The sequence below is a fragment of the Cavia porcellus genome, unplaced genomic scaffold (assembly GCF_034190915.1).
Source record: "Cavia porcellus strain 051 isolate PalLab524CR breed Dunkin Hartley unplaced genomic scaffold, mCavPor4.1 scaffold_16, whole genome shotgun sequence".
NCBI classification, from domain to species: domain Eukaryota; kingdom Metazoa; phylum Chordata; class Mammalia; order Rodentia; family Caviidae; genus Cavia; species Cavia porcellus.
In genome coordinates, this window is record NW_026947499.1 from 45,463,063 (window position 1) to 45,477,605 (window position 14,543).

The window sequence follows — 14,543 nt, forward strand, 5'->3', positions numbered from 1 at the left end:
TCTTGGGATTCTATATTTCTACCATTATTAGCTGCTTTTCCTGAACAAGTGAAAAATGGCACTTTGAAATATCTTAAACAATATGTCTCTGGATGCCATGAGAAGCAGATTAGGACAATTCTAATGAACCCTACAACAACAGAACACATGCAAAGGACTCCTCAGTCCCCGCCTTCTCCCTTCTGCTTGGATGGAGCAAATTGAAGCAGTTTTTCTAGGCACCGTGATAGTGGGGTGGGTAGCCTTTTTAGTCCTCTTGATACTTTTCTATATTTTTCTTGATGAGAATATATTCCTTTGATAAGGGAACAGGTATCGAATTATATTAAAAGGAATGGGTCTGTCCTTTTAAACATCTTCCCTGCTCTATGTCTTTAAATTCTTCCAGTCCTGGGCTAATGAGGGTTGAATCAGAAAATTGGCAAGATACTTTATCTGCTCAGATCCTAAATTTAGATCCTAAGGGTGAATACTGTGTGTCAACAGTGCTCACAGAGAGGAGGCAGGATAATTTGGCAGGCAGGATCATTACACTTTAAGCTTGGCTAACAGGCATACAGGAGTGTGTGACTTGTGCCCTTGGCAATGGAATCAAAGTTTGGGTCTGGATGGACTTCATAGGAAACTGAAAACCACAAATTCTCCCAGGTGTTTTAGCTCCATGAATAACACCCATGCATCGCAGCACAATGAGGTGGGGAAGACGGAGGGCCCTGGATTCACTGGTTGGCCCTGGTACTTTCTTGCTGTGTGGCCCTGGCTATCTCATTCAACTTCTCTGTGCCTCATTTCTTCATTCAGTAAATAGAGACCATAGTAACAGCTCAACCTATAGCTGTGAAGATTAGTTAATCAGGTGGGGAAAATGAATACCTCATAGTGAGTGCACAGTGAATATGAACATTCCTTGTTATTGTGGAAAATATATAATCAAAAAAAGGAAAGTCAATCATGCCCACTTTTATTTTTGAAAAAAAAAGCAGGCAAAAATCAACTAATACAAGACCTGCATTACTACCACTTGGAGACAGTCACTATTAATAGTATTTTGGGTATATAGTTCAGTAGATTTTCTATCTTTATCTAATGTAAACAAGTATTTTCCTTCATTTGTTTGGAGTGAGTTCTGTTTTAGATCAGCCTTATCCATACTATCTATCCATCCATCCATGTCTGTCCAGTGTTTGGACAGACACATTCACTCAGCCAACATCATTTCCCAAATACCTTCCACGTGCAGGCCCTGGTCTAGGTGCTGAGAACACAGCAGTGGATGAAACGTGAAGAAAACGAAAACTTCCTGCTCTCAGAGAACTTACATTTTACTGTGCTGCCCAGGTAATAAACTAAACAAATCACTGAAATCCTATTAACCTGGTCACTTAATCAGTGACTAGGTTAAATATATTACACAGATAGAATTTGCTGAGGAACTAGCATAGTTAATCCTACAACTTAACTGAGGCTGTGTGTAGCCTGATGGAGAAAGTTCTATGTCCACTTCACAGCTTTGTGACCTAAGGCAAATGATTCAAACTCTGAGTTTTCTCCCTTGAAAGGTAACAGCAATAAAACTTTCTACTCAGTCAATTTGCTATGAAGATTGGAAATAATATGAATGCCTGGCATGTAGTAGGTACTCAATAAACTACAGCTATTCTGAGGTCAACAATCTTCTTGGGCACCCAGTGTCTGGCAGCTAAGAGGGTGGACAGTACAGTCCTGTGGCTGGGACAAGACATCACAGGTCAGGTGCAACCCCTGCCAAAGTTCCAGTTTTTCTTTGGGAAACAGTCATCTCTGGGAATGACTGACTCAAACGTGGGGATGGGAGGTAGTCCTGAGTGCGGAGTATATGCTTTTCCACCTTTTCAAATACAAGACTGACTGCACACGTGTCTCCTTGAAACACCTGTACCCCTTCTCCCACTCTGTCCTGGATTTTTAGTCTTTCTCTTCTCCCCGCCCCCACCACCCCTTGTTCTTCTCCTTCTTTCTTTCTTCAGGGTTGGGGATCAAACCCAGGGTTTTGCAAAACCTCAGCCCTCCCTTAAAATGCCAATCAGTACACCCTCTTCTCCCCTAACCTTGAAACTTCCAGAGTTATTCTCTGGCCCTCAAATGTTGGACCCCATTCCCTGATTTAGCAGAACGTTCACCTTCTGTTGTTCTTGCCTTTCATTATGAATCAAAGCTCCAAACTCAACCACCACCACCCAGACAACAAAAAAGATTTTCCAAGGTTTAAAGCTGCCCAACAGCAGGCCTCCTGCTGGCAGGCAAAGGATTCTGCAACAAGTACCTAACAAGATACTTTGTTTTGTTGTTGTGGGCACCTCCTGGTGCATCCTTTCCATTTTCCTAAGTAGAAGGCAAAAGCCCATCTAGCTGGTAAATTGCAAAGCTGAGCCAGGAACTCAGATCTCCTGCATTTTAAACCAAATGAAACTGCATTACTAGAGAAGGCTTGCAAAGGAAGATTTTGAGTCCAAAGCTATTATTGGGATCTTGCAGTTAATCTATAGTAGTAGGGCTTTGCTGATGTGGTCACAATGCATCCTCTACCAAGAATAAACCCATGTAATCACTTTCTCTGGCCTGCAGCCTGACATGCCCTTATAAGTTCTTGTCTGAAGCCAGCCTGCATGCCACTGCTGCGGGTACGTTACCTAGGATGAAGACTTCATTTTTACTTACACTTTAAAATATTACTAAAACAAAACACCAGTTATTGACAGTTTGTGCCAGCCTCTGTTTAACACCATACATGTTTATCTTCTCATGGAGGTCTAGTGACAGGTCCTATTTTTCCTGCCGTGTAACACAGGAGAAAACTGACCTCAAGAGTAGGAGTCACGTTCAATCCCTGGTACCGATAAAAACGAAAAAGACAAAAAAAAAAAAAAAAAGAGTAGGAGTCACATTCCCATTACCGCAATGACTCCAACAGGTAGGCTCCCGAAGCCAATATGCTTCATAACAGCACATGTTAACTATATGCTGAATGTGCTAATTATAGCTTCCTTTTATTGATCACTTATTATGAGCCAGACACTATTTCAGTTTATTTAATCCTCATAAATAAAGGAAAACTTGTAGAGGGCTGCGGCTGTGGCTGTGGCTCAGTGAAACAGTTTACCTTAATTCAAGAGCCTGAATTCATCTCCATCATTGCAAAAGGCAAAAGCAAAAAGAAATTTTAAAAACCTCTATGGGGTGGTTATGAATATTAGTGTTCTCATTTTCTTGCTATACAGAGTTACAGAAAGATTAAAAGGCTGCCTAGCAGAGAAATGGAAAACTTGTTACAACTTGGTCATGAACTTTCCAGAGGTTACAGCTTTATCTAGATTTTACAAAAGCCTTCCATAGCTACACAATTATAAAGAAGCATACTAAACAATCATTTGAGGAGCTAATGAGGCTGGAAACATTCATTTGCATTGAAAAATTTAGGATCTTGAACTTTTGGGTAAACCACAGAAAAGGAAATCATCTTTTATTTTACTTTTCTCCTACCTCACTTCTCCCTTTCCTTCCTCCTCCCTTCTGTAACCCCCTCCCTCCTTCCTTCCCTTCCTGTCTTTCCATCTCTTCCTTCCTGGGTCTCAGGATCTTGCTGCACTGTCCAGGCTAACCTTGAACTCTTGAGTATAAGGAGTTTCTGGACCTCAGCCTCCAGACTACCTGGGATTCCAGGAGTGGGTCACTCTAACTAGCTCATTTTACTTCATAATCTCTGCAGAAGAGTATAGATGTCCAAATATTTCAAATAGAAGGCATGACTTGGTTGTGCATATTTTTGCAAATTTTAAATGAAAAATAGTAAGAGTGCAATTTGATGTTACCCAAACACCCCACACACATACACCCACCCATTGGTGAGTCTTAAAAATAGAATCAGTAGAAGTAATATCAAGGCTTGAAGTCACTAGAGGTCTCTTAGCCAAATTTTTGTTCCTTTTGTTAAAATGGAGAAGGAATAAATTTAGAGGAAATAGGAAAGTAAAACATTTAAATAATAAAAAAAAGTGCTTAAATTTACAGATACATTTCTTCCTAAAGAGCTATGGTATTTTCAAAACAATGACCTCATTTAAAATTATGACTGAGGTATAATAATTCTTAGGAAAAATGAAGTACCAAGATGACATCACTTATCAAAAGTAGTACAGTGGGTTAATGGCATTAAGTATAAATTGATGCAATATTTCTGGATGATAATTTGGTCATTGTTGTCTAAATTTAATATATGCATGTGCTTTTACTCAGCAATTTCACTTCTTAAGAATTTGTTCTACAGAAATGCTTCTATAAGTAAGCAAGACTACATCCTCAGAAGTATTTTTGGAGCATTATTTATAACACAAGGTAAATAATCATTTGTAGGGATTGGTTAAAATAAAGAAGTACGGTATAAATCTATCATTTTTGTGGAGCTACTAAAAATAATGAGATAGATCTGTATATTGGTATGAACACATGCTAATGATATATTTGTCAAGTGAAGAAAAAAGTATGTTACAGTGTAATGTATATATAATATATAAACACATACTTGTGCTTACACAACTTGTACAGTAATAGATGGGTGAAAATGTCTACTGTCTGCCATATTTCATAGTATGGTTTGTTTCTGGAAAATAAGCCACTGAAAATTTTATCTATTTTGTTGCATAACATGTTGTTTTTATTGGTCACAAAGGATCTCAGCTGATGTTAGAACTCATGTTCTGAGTCATAGGCTAAAACAGAACATTCTCTGTTCTCAAGTCCCCTCTTTGGTGGCAAAACCCCTTCTCTGTTCTTCATCTGAAGTTGGGAAGGGGATTGGATGGAGGAGATAAGAACAGGTAAGACTGCTTGATATATTCTTCCTACTCTTACGTTAGCTTCCAGATCTAAGGAAAATGTCTTTCAAAATATAAGGTGTAGATCTTGTGACCTTCGGACTGGGGTCTCAGCCTCTCCCTGTACCTGCAGTCTGTGGCCATTTCAGTGTCATGAGGGGTAGAGGCATGCTAAGTCATCAGGTCCCCTATTAAGAGGCTTTTCATTGAGCCAAAACCCCCTACTGCATTTCTTGAATAGCCTTAGCTTACTTGGCATCAGGCTGATGTGGGTTTGAATGCCTTGGTCTCTGGTCCTATATCATCTTAGTCCTGGTTTCCTTATCTGCAGAATGGTGATGAACGTTGTCATCTCTCTGAGAGAGCAGTTGTATGGATTACACTGAAACATGAAGTATTCAGTCCGGTGCTTGGATAAGGCACATGCTTGATAAATCACAACTATTCCTCAGGTGCAGACAGCCTTCTCAGTTCTCAGTGATATACCCAGTGACATAGTGGAGAAAGGAGAGAACCAAGTTCCAGCAGCTTCCTAAAGTTGCAAGAAAGTCATATGGCCAAAAGGAGGTGGTTATTTTCAGTAGCATCTCTTTTTTGGAGTGGTGCTGGCACCCCGGGCTTTGCTGCAAGGCAAGTGCTCTACACTGAGCTATATCCCACAAACATCTTTTAATCCACAGGGAAATCCTATAGCTAGAACCTGTACTGTAATATAAGTTTAAAATAGAGGAAAGAAATTTCCCTGATTTCCATCTCTTATTTCAGGATTTCACTGTTTCCTTTTATAAGTAAATATGTTCTAAGACGCTTGATATTATATTAAAAGAAAGGATACTGTTCCCTGTGTGACACACTGTCCCCATGATGAGTGAAAAATATATCTCAGCTCCAGAAAGAATTGTTTTTCTAAGAAACTTTTTTAATCTTGAGGGCCCAATAAATCATGAGTGATCTTATTTCCTTTATTGGTGTGACTTCTAGGAAGCTCAGAGCCATATTTCTATTTATTGAAGAACATTTTTGAGACCATTGTCGACATTGCGTAATGTGTTAAGGAAGGGCTGAGCATTTCCTTAATGACTGCCTTGTTTTTTTCCTATGTAAAGTGAATTACGTAACAGATTGTTTTCCCTCTTTGTCCTGTCTTTAAGACACCTGTATATTGGCAAAAGGGTACAAACTTTTAGTTATAAGATAAACAAGTTCCAGGGGTCTAATATACAGCATTGTGACTATCGGAATCAATACTGTCTTTTGTACTTACAATCTGATAGAAGAGCAGATTTTGAGTGTCCTCACTACCCATCCACTCAGATGGTAATTATGGGTGTTAACAGGTGTATTAATTTGGTTGTTACAATCATCACATAATGTGTGTATACATTAATTAAATCATCACATTGTTTTTGAATATACACAACTTTTGTTAAATACAGTGGAATCTCAGTTCATGGACACTTTTGTTTGTGAACCATTTGGTTTGCAAACAGAAGTGTTTGGCAAAATTTTGGTTTGCTTGTGAACTGCGCATTAGATGGGGAACATGACAGTGATCATTGTTTCTGCACAAACATGAACATAGCCATCTTTTCCAGAATCCTGAAGTGAATTAAGTTTGTGAATCAAGGCACCAATGTATTTTAAAATCGAAAAAAAAATCTTTAGCAAATACAGGTCTTGGAATATTTTTGTTTACTATGTGTAGTGGCTTTATTTTTTCCTAACCTTAATTTTTCCTTAATTCAATTACTATACTTACCTAAAAATATATTGGTGGTGTTTCTATAATTACTATAACACTGAAGTTAAAAAATAAATAATTCCAAAGAAAAGAAAAAAAGTATATAATCCATTTTCCTTTGGTACGTCACCTGTCTCTCTGATTTTCTTTTAAAACATCAAATGATAGAAAAATTTACAGATTACTTGACTATATATATATAAAATAATGCATGATAAAAAATTTATCTGGTGTTATATGTATGTGTAATATAATCTGATGTAATGGGAATAATTTATAAGGTTTCTTTCTCCCTGCTTATACTAGATTTCCAAGTAAAATGTGGACATTCATTTACAATTACTAACTATATGAAACTAAAAATAAGCTACGAATCAAGACAGGATTTGTGACCACATCTTAAAAATGAGTTAGGCATTTTTTAAAATTGCATTGGCTGAAATTCTTAACACACACATTTAAAAATAATTCTTGCACATGTTCTGATGGATAGAGACTGGAGAATAACTTCACACCACTTCTGTCCTAGAAAAAAATGCTGTTTGGCACTGTGGCCTCTGACTCAGTGTAACGTGAGACCAGTTATATATGACCAAGATTCTGCCCTGACAGCTGATGTTACTCTCCCTCAGACCTCCTGTCTACACTGAGCTTGCTCCAAGAAATGAATTTGGCAAAATGTATTTATACTGTACATACCAGATCATAATACAGTCTGGATGGCAACACTTTAAAAAGATGTTTTCTGAATTTGTAGATAGATGAGGTTTTTTTAAAAAAAATGAAGTTGAAAAACTTTTCGTTTGTAATCACCCCACTACTTTTTACTGCAGGACTTAAGGAGAACTAGCATGTGCTGGAGGTCTTTGGGGCTATAATTACAGTGTCTCCTCGGCTAGGGAAATATATTTCTAACCCCCCACATGACCTAGATTCATAGGTTGGAAATAGAAAGTCACTGTAGCACATAAGCTTCTCAAAATGTTTCTTTCCCTCTTGGCGATACCTGAAAGAACCAAAAGGTCTGATTCACTTGGTAAATACCAAGTTACACCCTGCTCAGCATAATTCAGCTCCCACTTAGAGACTTATCAATGCAAACACCAAGCAAGAAGCAATAATCCCCACTCCTAGATAACAATAATCCCCACTCCCAGATAATAAGAAACCTGACACTATGTTATAATCAGGAAGAGTCCTGAGAAGTTAGGGTCTGAGAAGAAGCAGTTTGTGGACGTGGGTGCAGCTCAACAGTAGAATGCTTGCCTAGCATACATAAAGCTCTGGGTTTGAGCCCCAGCAAGAGAGGGCTAGGGATATGTCTATTTGCAATCTCTCCTGGGATCCATCAGAATCCTGAACAGACAAAGCGAAGACCCTCAGTCCTGGGGCTTCTACTGCTGTATAACTTTGGGCAAGCTGCAAGTCCATCCACTGTTTAGGGTCTCTATTTCTTCCTCCATAAAATGATTCCCAGAACTTTTTCCTCCACACAGATAAGTAAGACATCTACTCTGAGCCAGGCTTTGTGTGTAGTTTGGGTAGCAGGATAAACAAGACAAACTTTCAGTCCTTTCATGGAACCCCATGGAGCTTACAGCTATCAGGGAAAATCAACCCAAAATTGTCCAGAAGCACATAGATAATCTTAATACCACGGTGACAGTAACTGACATTTAAGAGACCTATGTGTAGAACTTATTCTAAAAATCAATTTTTTTGAACTCTTTAACAACTGTGTGAGGCATGTACTATTTTGGTCCCATTTTGTGTATGGGAAACTGAGGTTTGATGAAGTTAATTTAGACACACATGGATAAGAATGGCAATTCTTCTCATTCTCAGGATTCTGTCTCAGTCACTCTCGCATCGGTGAACACAATACTAGTATTGCAAAGGTTTATTTTTTTGCTCAAAGTTTCAGTGCATGGTCATTTGACTCCAAACCAGAAATAGGACAATGGCGTAGAAAAGGTGCTCAACCTGTGGCCGCCAGGAAGCAGAGAGAGAAAAGGGAAGAGCAGGAACAAGAAGAACCCTTCCAGGTCACATGCTAATGACCCACCTCCACCCATGTCCCACCTCTTAATAGCAAATCAGTTCTTGCACCCTCACGAACTAATCATCATTCAAGCACATGGGAATTTTGGGGAGCATTTTAGATCTAAACAGATTCCAGAAGCATATCTAGACAGCTCCAATACTTGGTTCTTTACTCATTAATATTATCTGATGTGTGTGATACTGGGAATGGAGCCCAGGGCCTTGTACATGCTAGGCAAGTGCTCTACCACTGCTACTCTCCTGCCCGTGACTTCTTAACTAACCACCGATTTGGGGACAGTCATCAGAACTGGCTATTTGTCCACGGGCCATTTTGTAGTCTCAGGGGAAATAGAAATTTTATACCTTGGTTCACATTAGGACATTTACTAAAGATATAGCTTGCATAGAAAGCATCTTGGGGCCTTGGAAGGTGGCATGGTCACGGAGCCACAGGCAAGTGGAGCAGGACAGTTTGTACTCTGCTCCCCTACTGGCTGATGACCACATTCAATCTGCTTTGCCCTCCCTGCTCCCTAGCAAGTCAAATCAATCAATCAGCCAACAATAGCAAATCAACTCCAAAGAATACAGAATAGCAGCAATAAATGGCTATGTTGTACTTCCCCTGACCTTTAAGCTGATTACAGCCCTGACTGTCTTCCAGTTTGAAAGTGAAATGAAACAGTGGTTGAGGGCAGTTGAGTGTGGAAGAGAGGCTTGCACTGAGCCAGTCAAGCAGCAAAAATTGCTCAAGCTGCTTATTTATGAGAGACACCCCAGGCAAGGTGCTCTTTCTACTCTGCACCAGGCACTTGTGTGTAACAACTCATTGAAGCTTCATAGTTCCATTATTTCATTCATTCACTCATTCAAATATTTGTTGAAATTTTATTGGACGTTCACTTTGAGTCAGGCACTGTTTTAGAGGGTAAACCAGGCCAAGCAGGTCTTTGTCCTCACAAAGCTTACCCTCCAGTGGGAAACACAAATAACTGCCAAGGAAATAAAGAACAAGTGTATAGTAACTCATCAGCAGGACTCACCCTGTTATCCAGAGCTCAGGAACTGGAGGGCTAAAGGACACCACATTTTACAGAGGCTGGGAACCATTGTATTACCATTGGTCCCATCATCTCATCCCAAAGCTATACAGTCTCAATCACTAGAGATTTAACTTAGAATTTAACTTAGAATCGCTAGAATTTTAACTTAAAACTCTGAAAATAATTGTGACTTTACAGAAAAGTCGTGGTATAGTAACTGCACCAAGAACTGCTAGATTTGTCAATTTTTGTATTTCACATTTGCATTCTATTCTCTGTGTGTGCACAGTGTGTGCACTGCATATTTTTTGTGAATCATTTATGACTTAGCTGCATATCATGTTCCTTTACTCCTCAATGCTTTAGCATGTGTCTTAAGGATAAGGTGATTTCTTATTGAACCTTACACTGATCAAAATTTGGACATTTAAAAGAAACAACAGGGGCTGGGGATTAGCTCAGAGATACCACTGCCTGCCTGGCATGTGAGAGCTCCTGAGTTTGATCCCTGGTACCAAAAGTAAATAAACAAACAAATAAATAAGAGAACAGATTCAGAGGAGTAAGAGCTGGAGTCATAAAAGATACACTAGTTCTCTCACTATCCCAAGCAGTAAACTAGATCTGAGATTAAGATGCTTTAATTAGGAAGCTGGGCATGGTGGCTCACGCCGGTAATCCCAGCACTCAGGAGGCTGAGGTGGGAGGATCCTTACGAGTTCGAGACCAGTCTGGGCTACAAAGTGAGGTCAAGGCCAGCCTGAACTGCATAGTGAGACCCCGTCTCAAAAGGCAAAAAGACCCCACCCCAAAAAAAGATGCTTTAATTAGACTGAATTTCATGAAATCAGAGATTACAGAAAACACATGGAATTCACCCAATATGCCATTATGGGACTGAAGAGAAATTAAGGAGAGCAGGATTGAGGGAAGTTTCTAGAGAGAAAATGAAACTTTTGTTTGGATCGTTCCATCTTGAAGTCTCTCAATAAACTTAGTTCCTTGTCCCTTTAGACAGTGTAGCTAGGGATGCTCTCTCTAAGGAGATGTTGACCCACTTCTAAAGTATGAAACAGAACAGCCACAAAAAAGCTGGGAAGGGTGATGTGATGGAAAGGAAGAGAAACTACAGCAGCCTGAAGTGAGGATTCTTATGTGTTACATCGCAAGGACAGAAAAAGGCCTGGGTGGTTAGGACTGCAGCCCACTAAGGGACAGCAGGCCCGGGACAGCCGGGTGATGAGGATGCAAAGTCCAGATGGCCTACAGTCCACTGAGATTCATAGAAATACTTTGTAAGTATTCATAATTATAAAGTACTGTATGTTTATTTAAAAGATTCCAACAGGACACTAACTTTCATCTAGTCTGAATTCCCAAAGGTAAATACCATCTATTTTCTTCCAGACTATTTAGATATTCCAATTTGCATGTATGTATTTTTAAATATGGATGTAAACATAGTCTGCCATTTTGGTTTTTTTTCACTTGAAAATATATCATGAATCTCCTTGCCCATTGTTGGTTAACTAAATGATGCTAAATCTATATCACACAGCAGTTACATATCATGATACTGCTGTCTCATTAGTAACCAGAAGGATATTCAGAGAATTTTAAAACAGTAGATATGTAACAGAATATATGCATAACTCCAATTTTAATAAAATACGAATATATACATGTATGTTTGTACTGTATCTTTTTCTATTGAACTGGCACACAGCAGGATAAACATTAAAATATTAATCATGGTGATATTTCTGACTTTTACTCTTTTTTGGCCTCTGTTTTCCCAATTTTCTTAAGGTGGATATGTAGTTACTTAAAGTTTAAAAAGAATGAAGGCAAACAAGAGAACAGTTTAACCCTTCTCTATGACAGATTATGGATACTTGTTATATTATTCTTTGTACTTTGTGTATATATTTTCAATTGCTCAAAATAAAGTTGTATTAGAGTTTGCTAGAGAAACAGAACCAATAGATGGAGATAGACAGATAGACAGACAGACAGACAGATAGATTAAATATTGGATATAAGGAAGAGATTCATTGTAAGGTACTGTTTCAAGATGATGGAGACCAGACTATGTGTGATTTGCAAGCTAGAGACTGAGAGAAACTGGCAGTGTGGTTCAATGGTTTCAGAGCTGGAAAGCCAGTGGTACAGATCCCAGCCTAGGTCTGGAAGCCCAAGAATCAGGAGCATTAAGGGCAGGAAAAGATCAGTGTTCCAGTTTCAGAAGTCAAGAACAGTTCATTCAAACTTCCTGGCCTTTTGTTTCACTGATCACAGATCAAATGAGGCCCTCCCGCACAGGGGAGAGCTATCCATTTTGCGCAGTCCACCAATTCAGATTCAAATTCATATTTCAAACATCCTCACAGCTTTACCCAGAAATAAAATTTACCAGCTTTCTGGATATCCAGGAACCTAGTTAAATTGATGCATAAAATTAGCATTCCCCAAAGAGAAGACAGCATAAAATACCATTTATATTCAGGCACACAATCAATAATTGGAAGAGTAACTACCTCTCATATTGATAGACACCATGTTTTCAAAATAATGGATTATTCTCGATGTCACATAGTGTAAAAAATAAAAACTTGTAGATAGAAGGTGACACTGAAGTCATCCTCGAGGGAAGGAAGTGGCCATGTAAAATATATCAGCACTGTAATTCCCCAGCAGAATCTTAACACACAGTCATTTCCCCCATACACAGACTCAGCTCTGTGCAAATTACAAGGACATTTTGAAACCTCAGAGGGGTTCCTTCTTGAGCCTGGAATAAGAACCAGGCTTTTCCTGAATAAGCTAAAAGCTGTGAACCAAGCAACTGACCTTTTTGTTCTTGTTTGGCCCAGAACATCTGTACTTTCTGGTGAATGTGCTTGTCTTCCCAGAGCTTCTTCTGCCACTGACGCAATTCTTGAATCTCAGGATCACAGCGAACCTGGAAAATCCCCAGAAAGCTTTAGTCCCTTTTTTACATACTTGTGCATATTAACTTATTCACCCTGCATGCAAAAGCCTTTATGAGTTGATTGGAGGTATTATCCCGCTATTGTGGGTTCTGACCCAGGGCCTTGTCATGCTGGGCAAGTGCTCTACCGCTGCACCCCACCTCCACCTGCTGGATGCACCTTTGATTCTCAACAGATCACTGTGCTAAATGAATTACCTATACCCCTCTAATTCACATCACATTTGAGTGTAAGTGGGGTTGTGCAAAGATTTGCTCCAGTAATAGTAGGTTTGGGACATTCTAGATCTGTACCATCCTGTGGAAAAATAGCATAGTCATAACTTTAAATTCCCTTACAATCTCATTTTAAAAATAAAAATAAGCAGACATTATTTTTAAGATTGTATCTTATTTAACCTAAAATATCCAAAAGCTTGTCCTTTCAATATGGAATCAGTGTAAAAGTTATCATAAAGTATTTCACGTTCTGTGTTAGACGTAGGTCTCCAGCACATGGGGTGGTTTGGATTAGCTGCTGCGGTTCAAGTGCTCAGTACACAAAGAGCTGGTCGCTGCTTGATGGCACAGCATAGTTCTAGATCAACCACCCTGAGCATATTAACCCAAACCCCATTTCATACCAACTGGCAGAGTGCCTACTTCATTTGTAATAGATCCTGGGAATGGAGAAAAGATTAATAGTTGTAATAATAATTACACTTGCTTTATTATAGCTCATTTATTTATTGACTATGTATGTTCTAGGTATTGTTTAGGTATTTTGCAAATTTTAATAACCAAAACAAGCAAGAATGATCATCCCCATTTTGCAGTTGGGAAAGTGAACTTTACTTAGCTCGCTGAGCCACACAGCTAGGAAGCAGTGGAGCTGGGACTCACACTTTGGCAGATTGGCTCCAGCTGCCTTTAAGAAACTTAAGAGTCTAGCAAGAGACACAAGAATAAGACCAACAAGGTGTGGTATGAGTAAGGCTACTGGTGAGTCAGGAGGAGCTCAGAGAAGGCATCTAACCAGACCAGAGTGGTCAAGAAATATTTCATGATCTGGGCACAATGGTGCACACCTGTAATCCCAACTACTTGAGAAGCTAAGGCAGGAAGATTGCAAGCTTGAGGCCAGCCTAGGCAACCTGATGAGACCTTGTCCCCCAAAAGGGGAAAGGAATGTAGATCAGTACTCCCTGAGTTCAATTCCCAGTGCTGAAAGAAAAGAAAAAGAAAAAGAAAAAAAATATTCAAGCAGGAAATGACTCTAGAGTTGAGTTTTGGAGAATTAACTTGAGTTGGCCTTGGGGAGAAAGGGGTAGAATGGGATGGAGTTCCAAGAAGCAATGCCAACCTGTGCAGAGGTATGAAGTGGCCCTGGGCAACTGAGAGGAAATCAAGGTAGAAAGCATTAGAGGGCACAAAAACCCATGTCATCTCATGCTCCTCCCTGGGTCAATTCATGCTTTTGTCTCTTCACTTGCCTAAGTAACTGCTCCTTGAAAAACAGATTCCAATACCAGACATGATTGACTGTATATATGTATAAGTGTGTTAACTTTATTCTGAAATGTAAAATATTAAAAGAGTGCTAGCGGACATCTTGAGAAAGGGAACAGCACATTTTCTAAAGAAGTTGCCCATAGTAATACCCCCTTAGCTCTGTTTTCTTATTTATTTCGCAGTGGCAGGGCCATTCAGCTCCTTGGATTAGCTACTAAAAATAGCCACTTTGGGGTTTCCCTACTTGACTAGATCCATTCACTTAAAATGAGGCATTCAATGTTTGAGAGAACAGTTATCTATATGGGAATTAGGACATGGAGCCTGGAAGGTCACATACCACATGCCAAGTCAGTGTTCCTTTCTAGGCAGTGAGCCCA

The 14,543-nt window shown here is 39.3% G+C and overlaps 1 protein-coding gene across 8 annotated transcripts in view; it reads right to left on the minus strand.

The window, feature by feature from the left end:
- The window catches only part of Iqck (IQ motif containing K), a 149,058-nt gene that overhangs the window by 39,441 nt on the left and 95,074 nt on the right, over nt 1-14,543 (minus strand). For all 8 annotated transcript variants that reach the window (XM_063226593.1, XM_063226592.1, XM_063226590.1 and 5 more), the window contains one exon: nt 12,531-12,642. In XM_063226593.1, the coding sequence (XP_063082663.1) occupies nt 12,531-12,642 (112 nt within the window). Of the gene's footprint in view, nt 1-12,530; nt 12,643-14,543 lie in introns of those variants that run through there.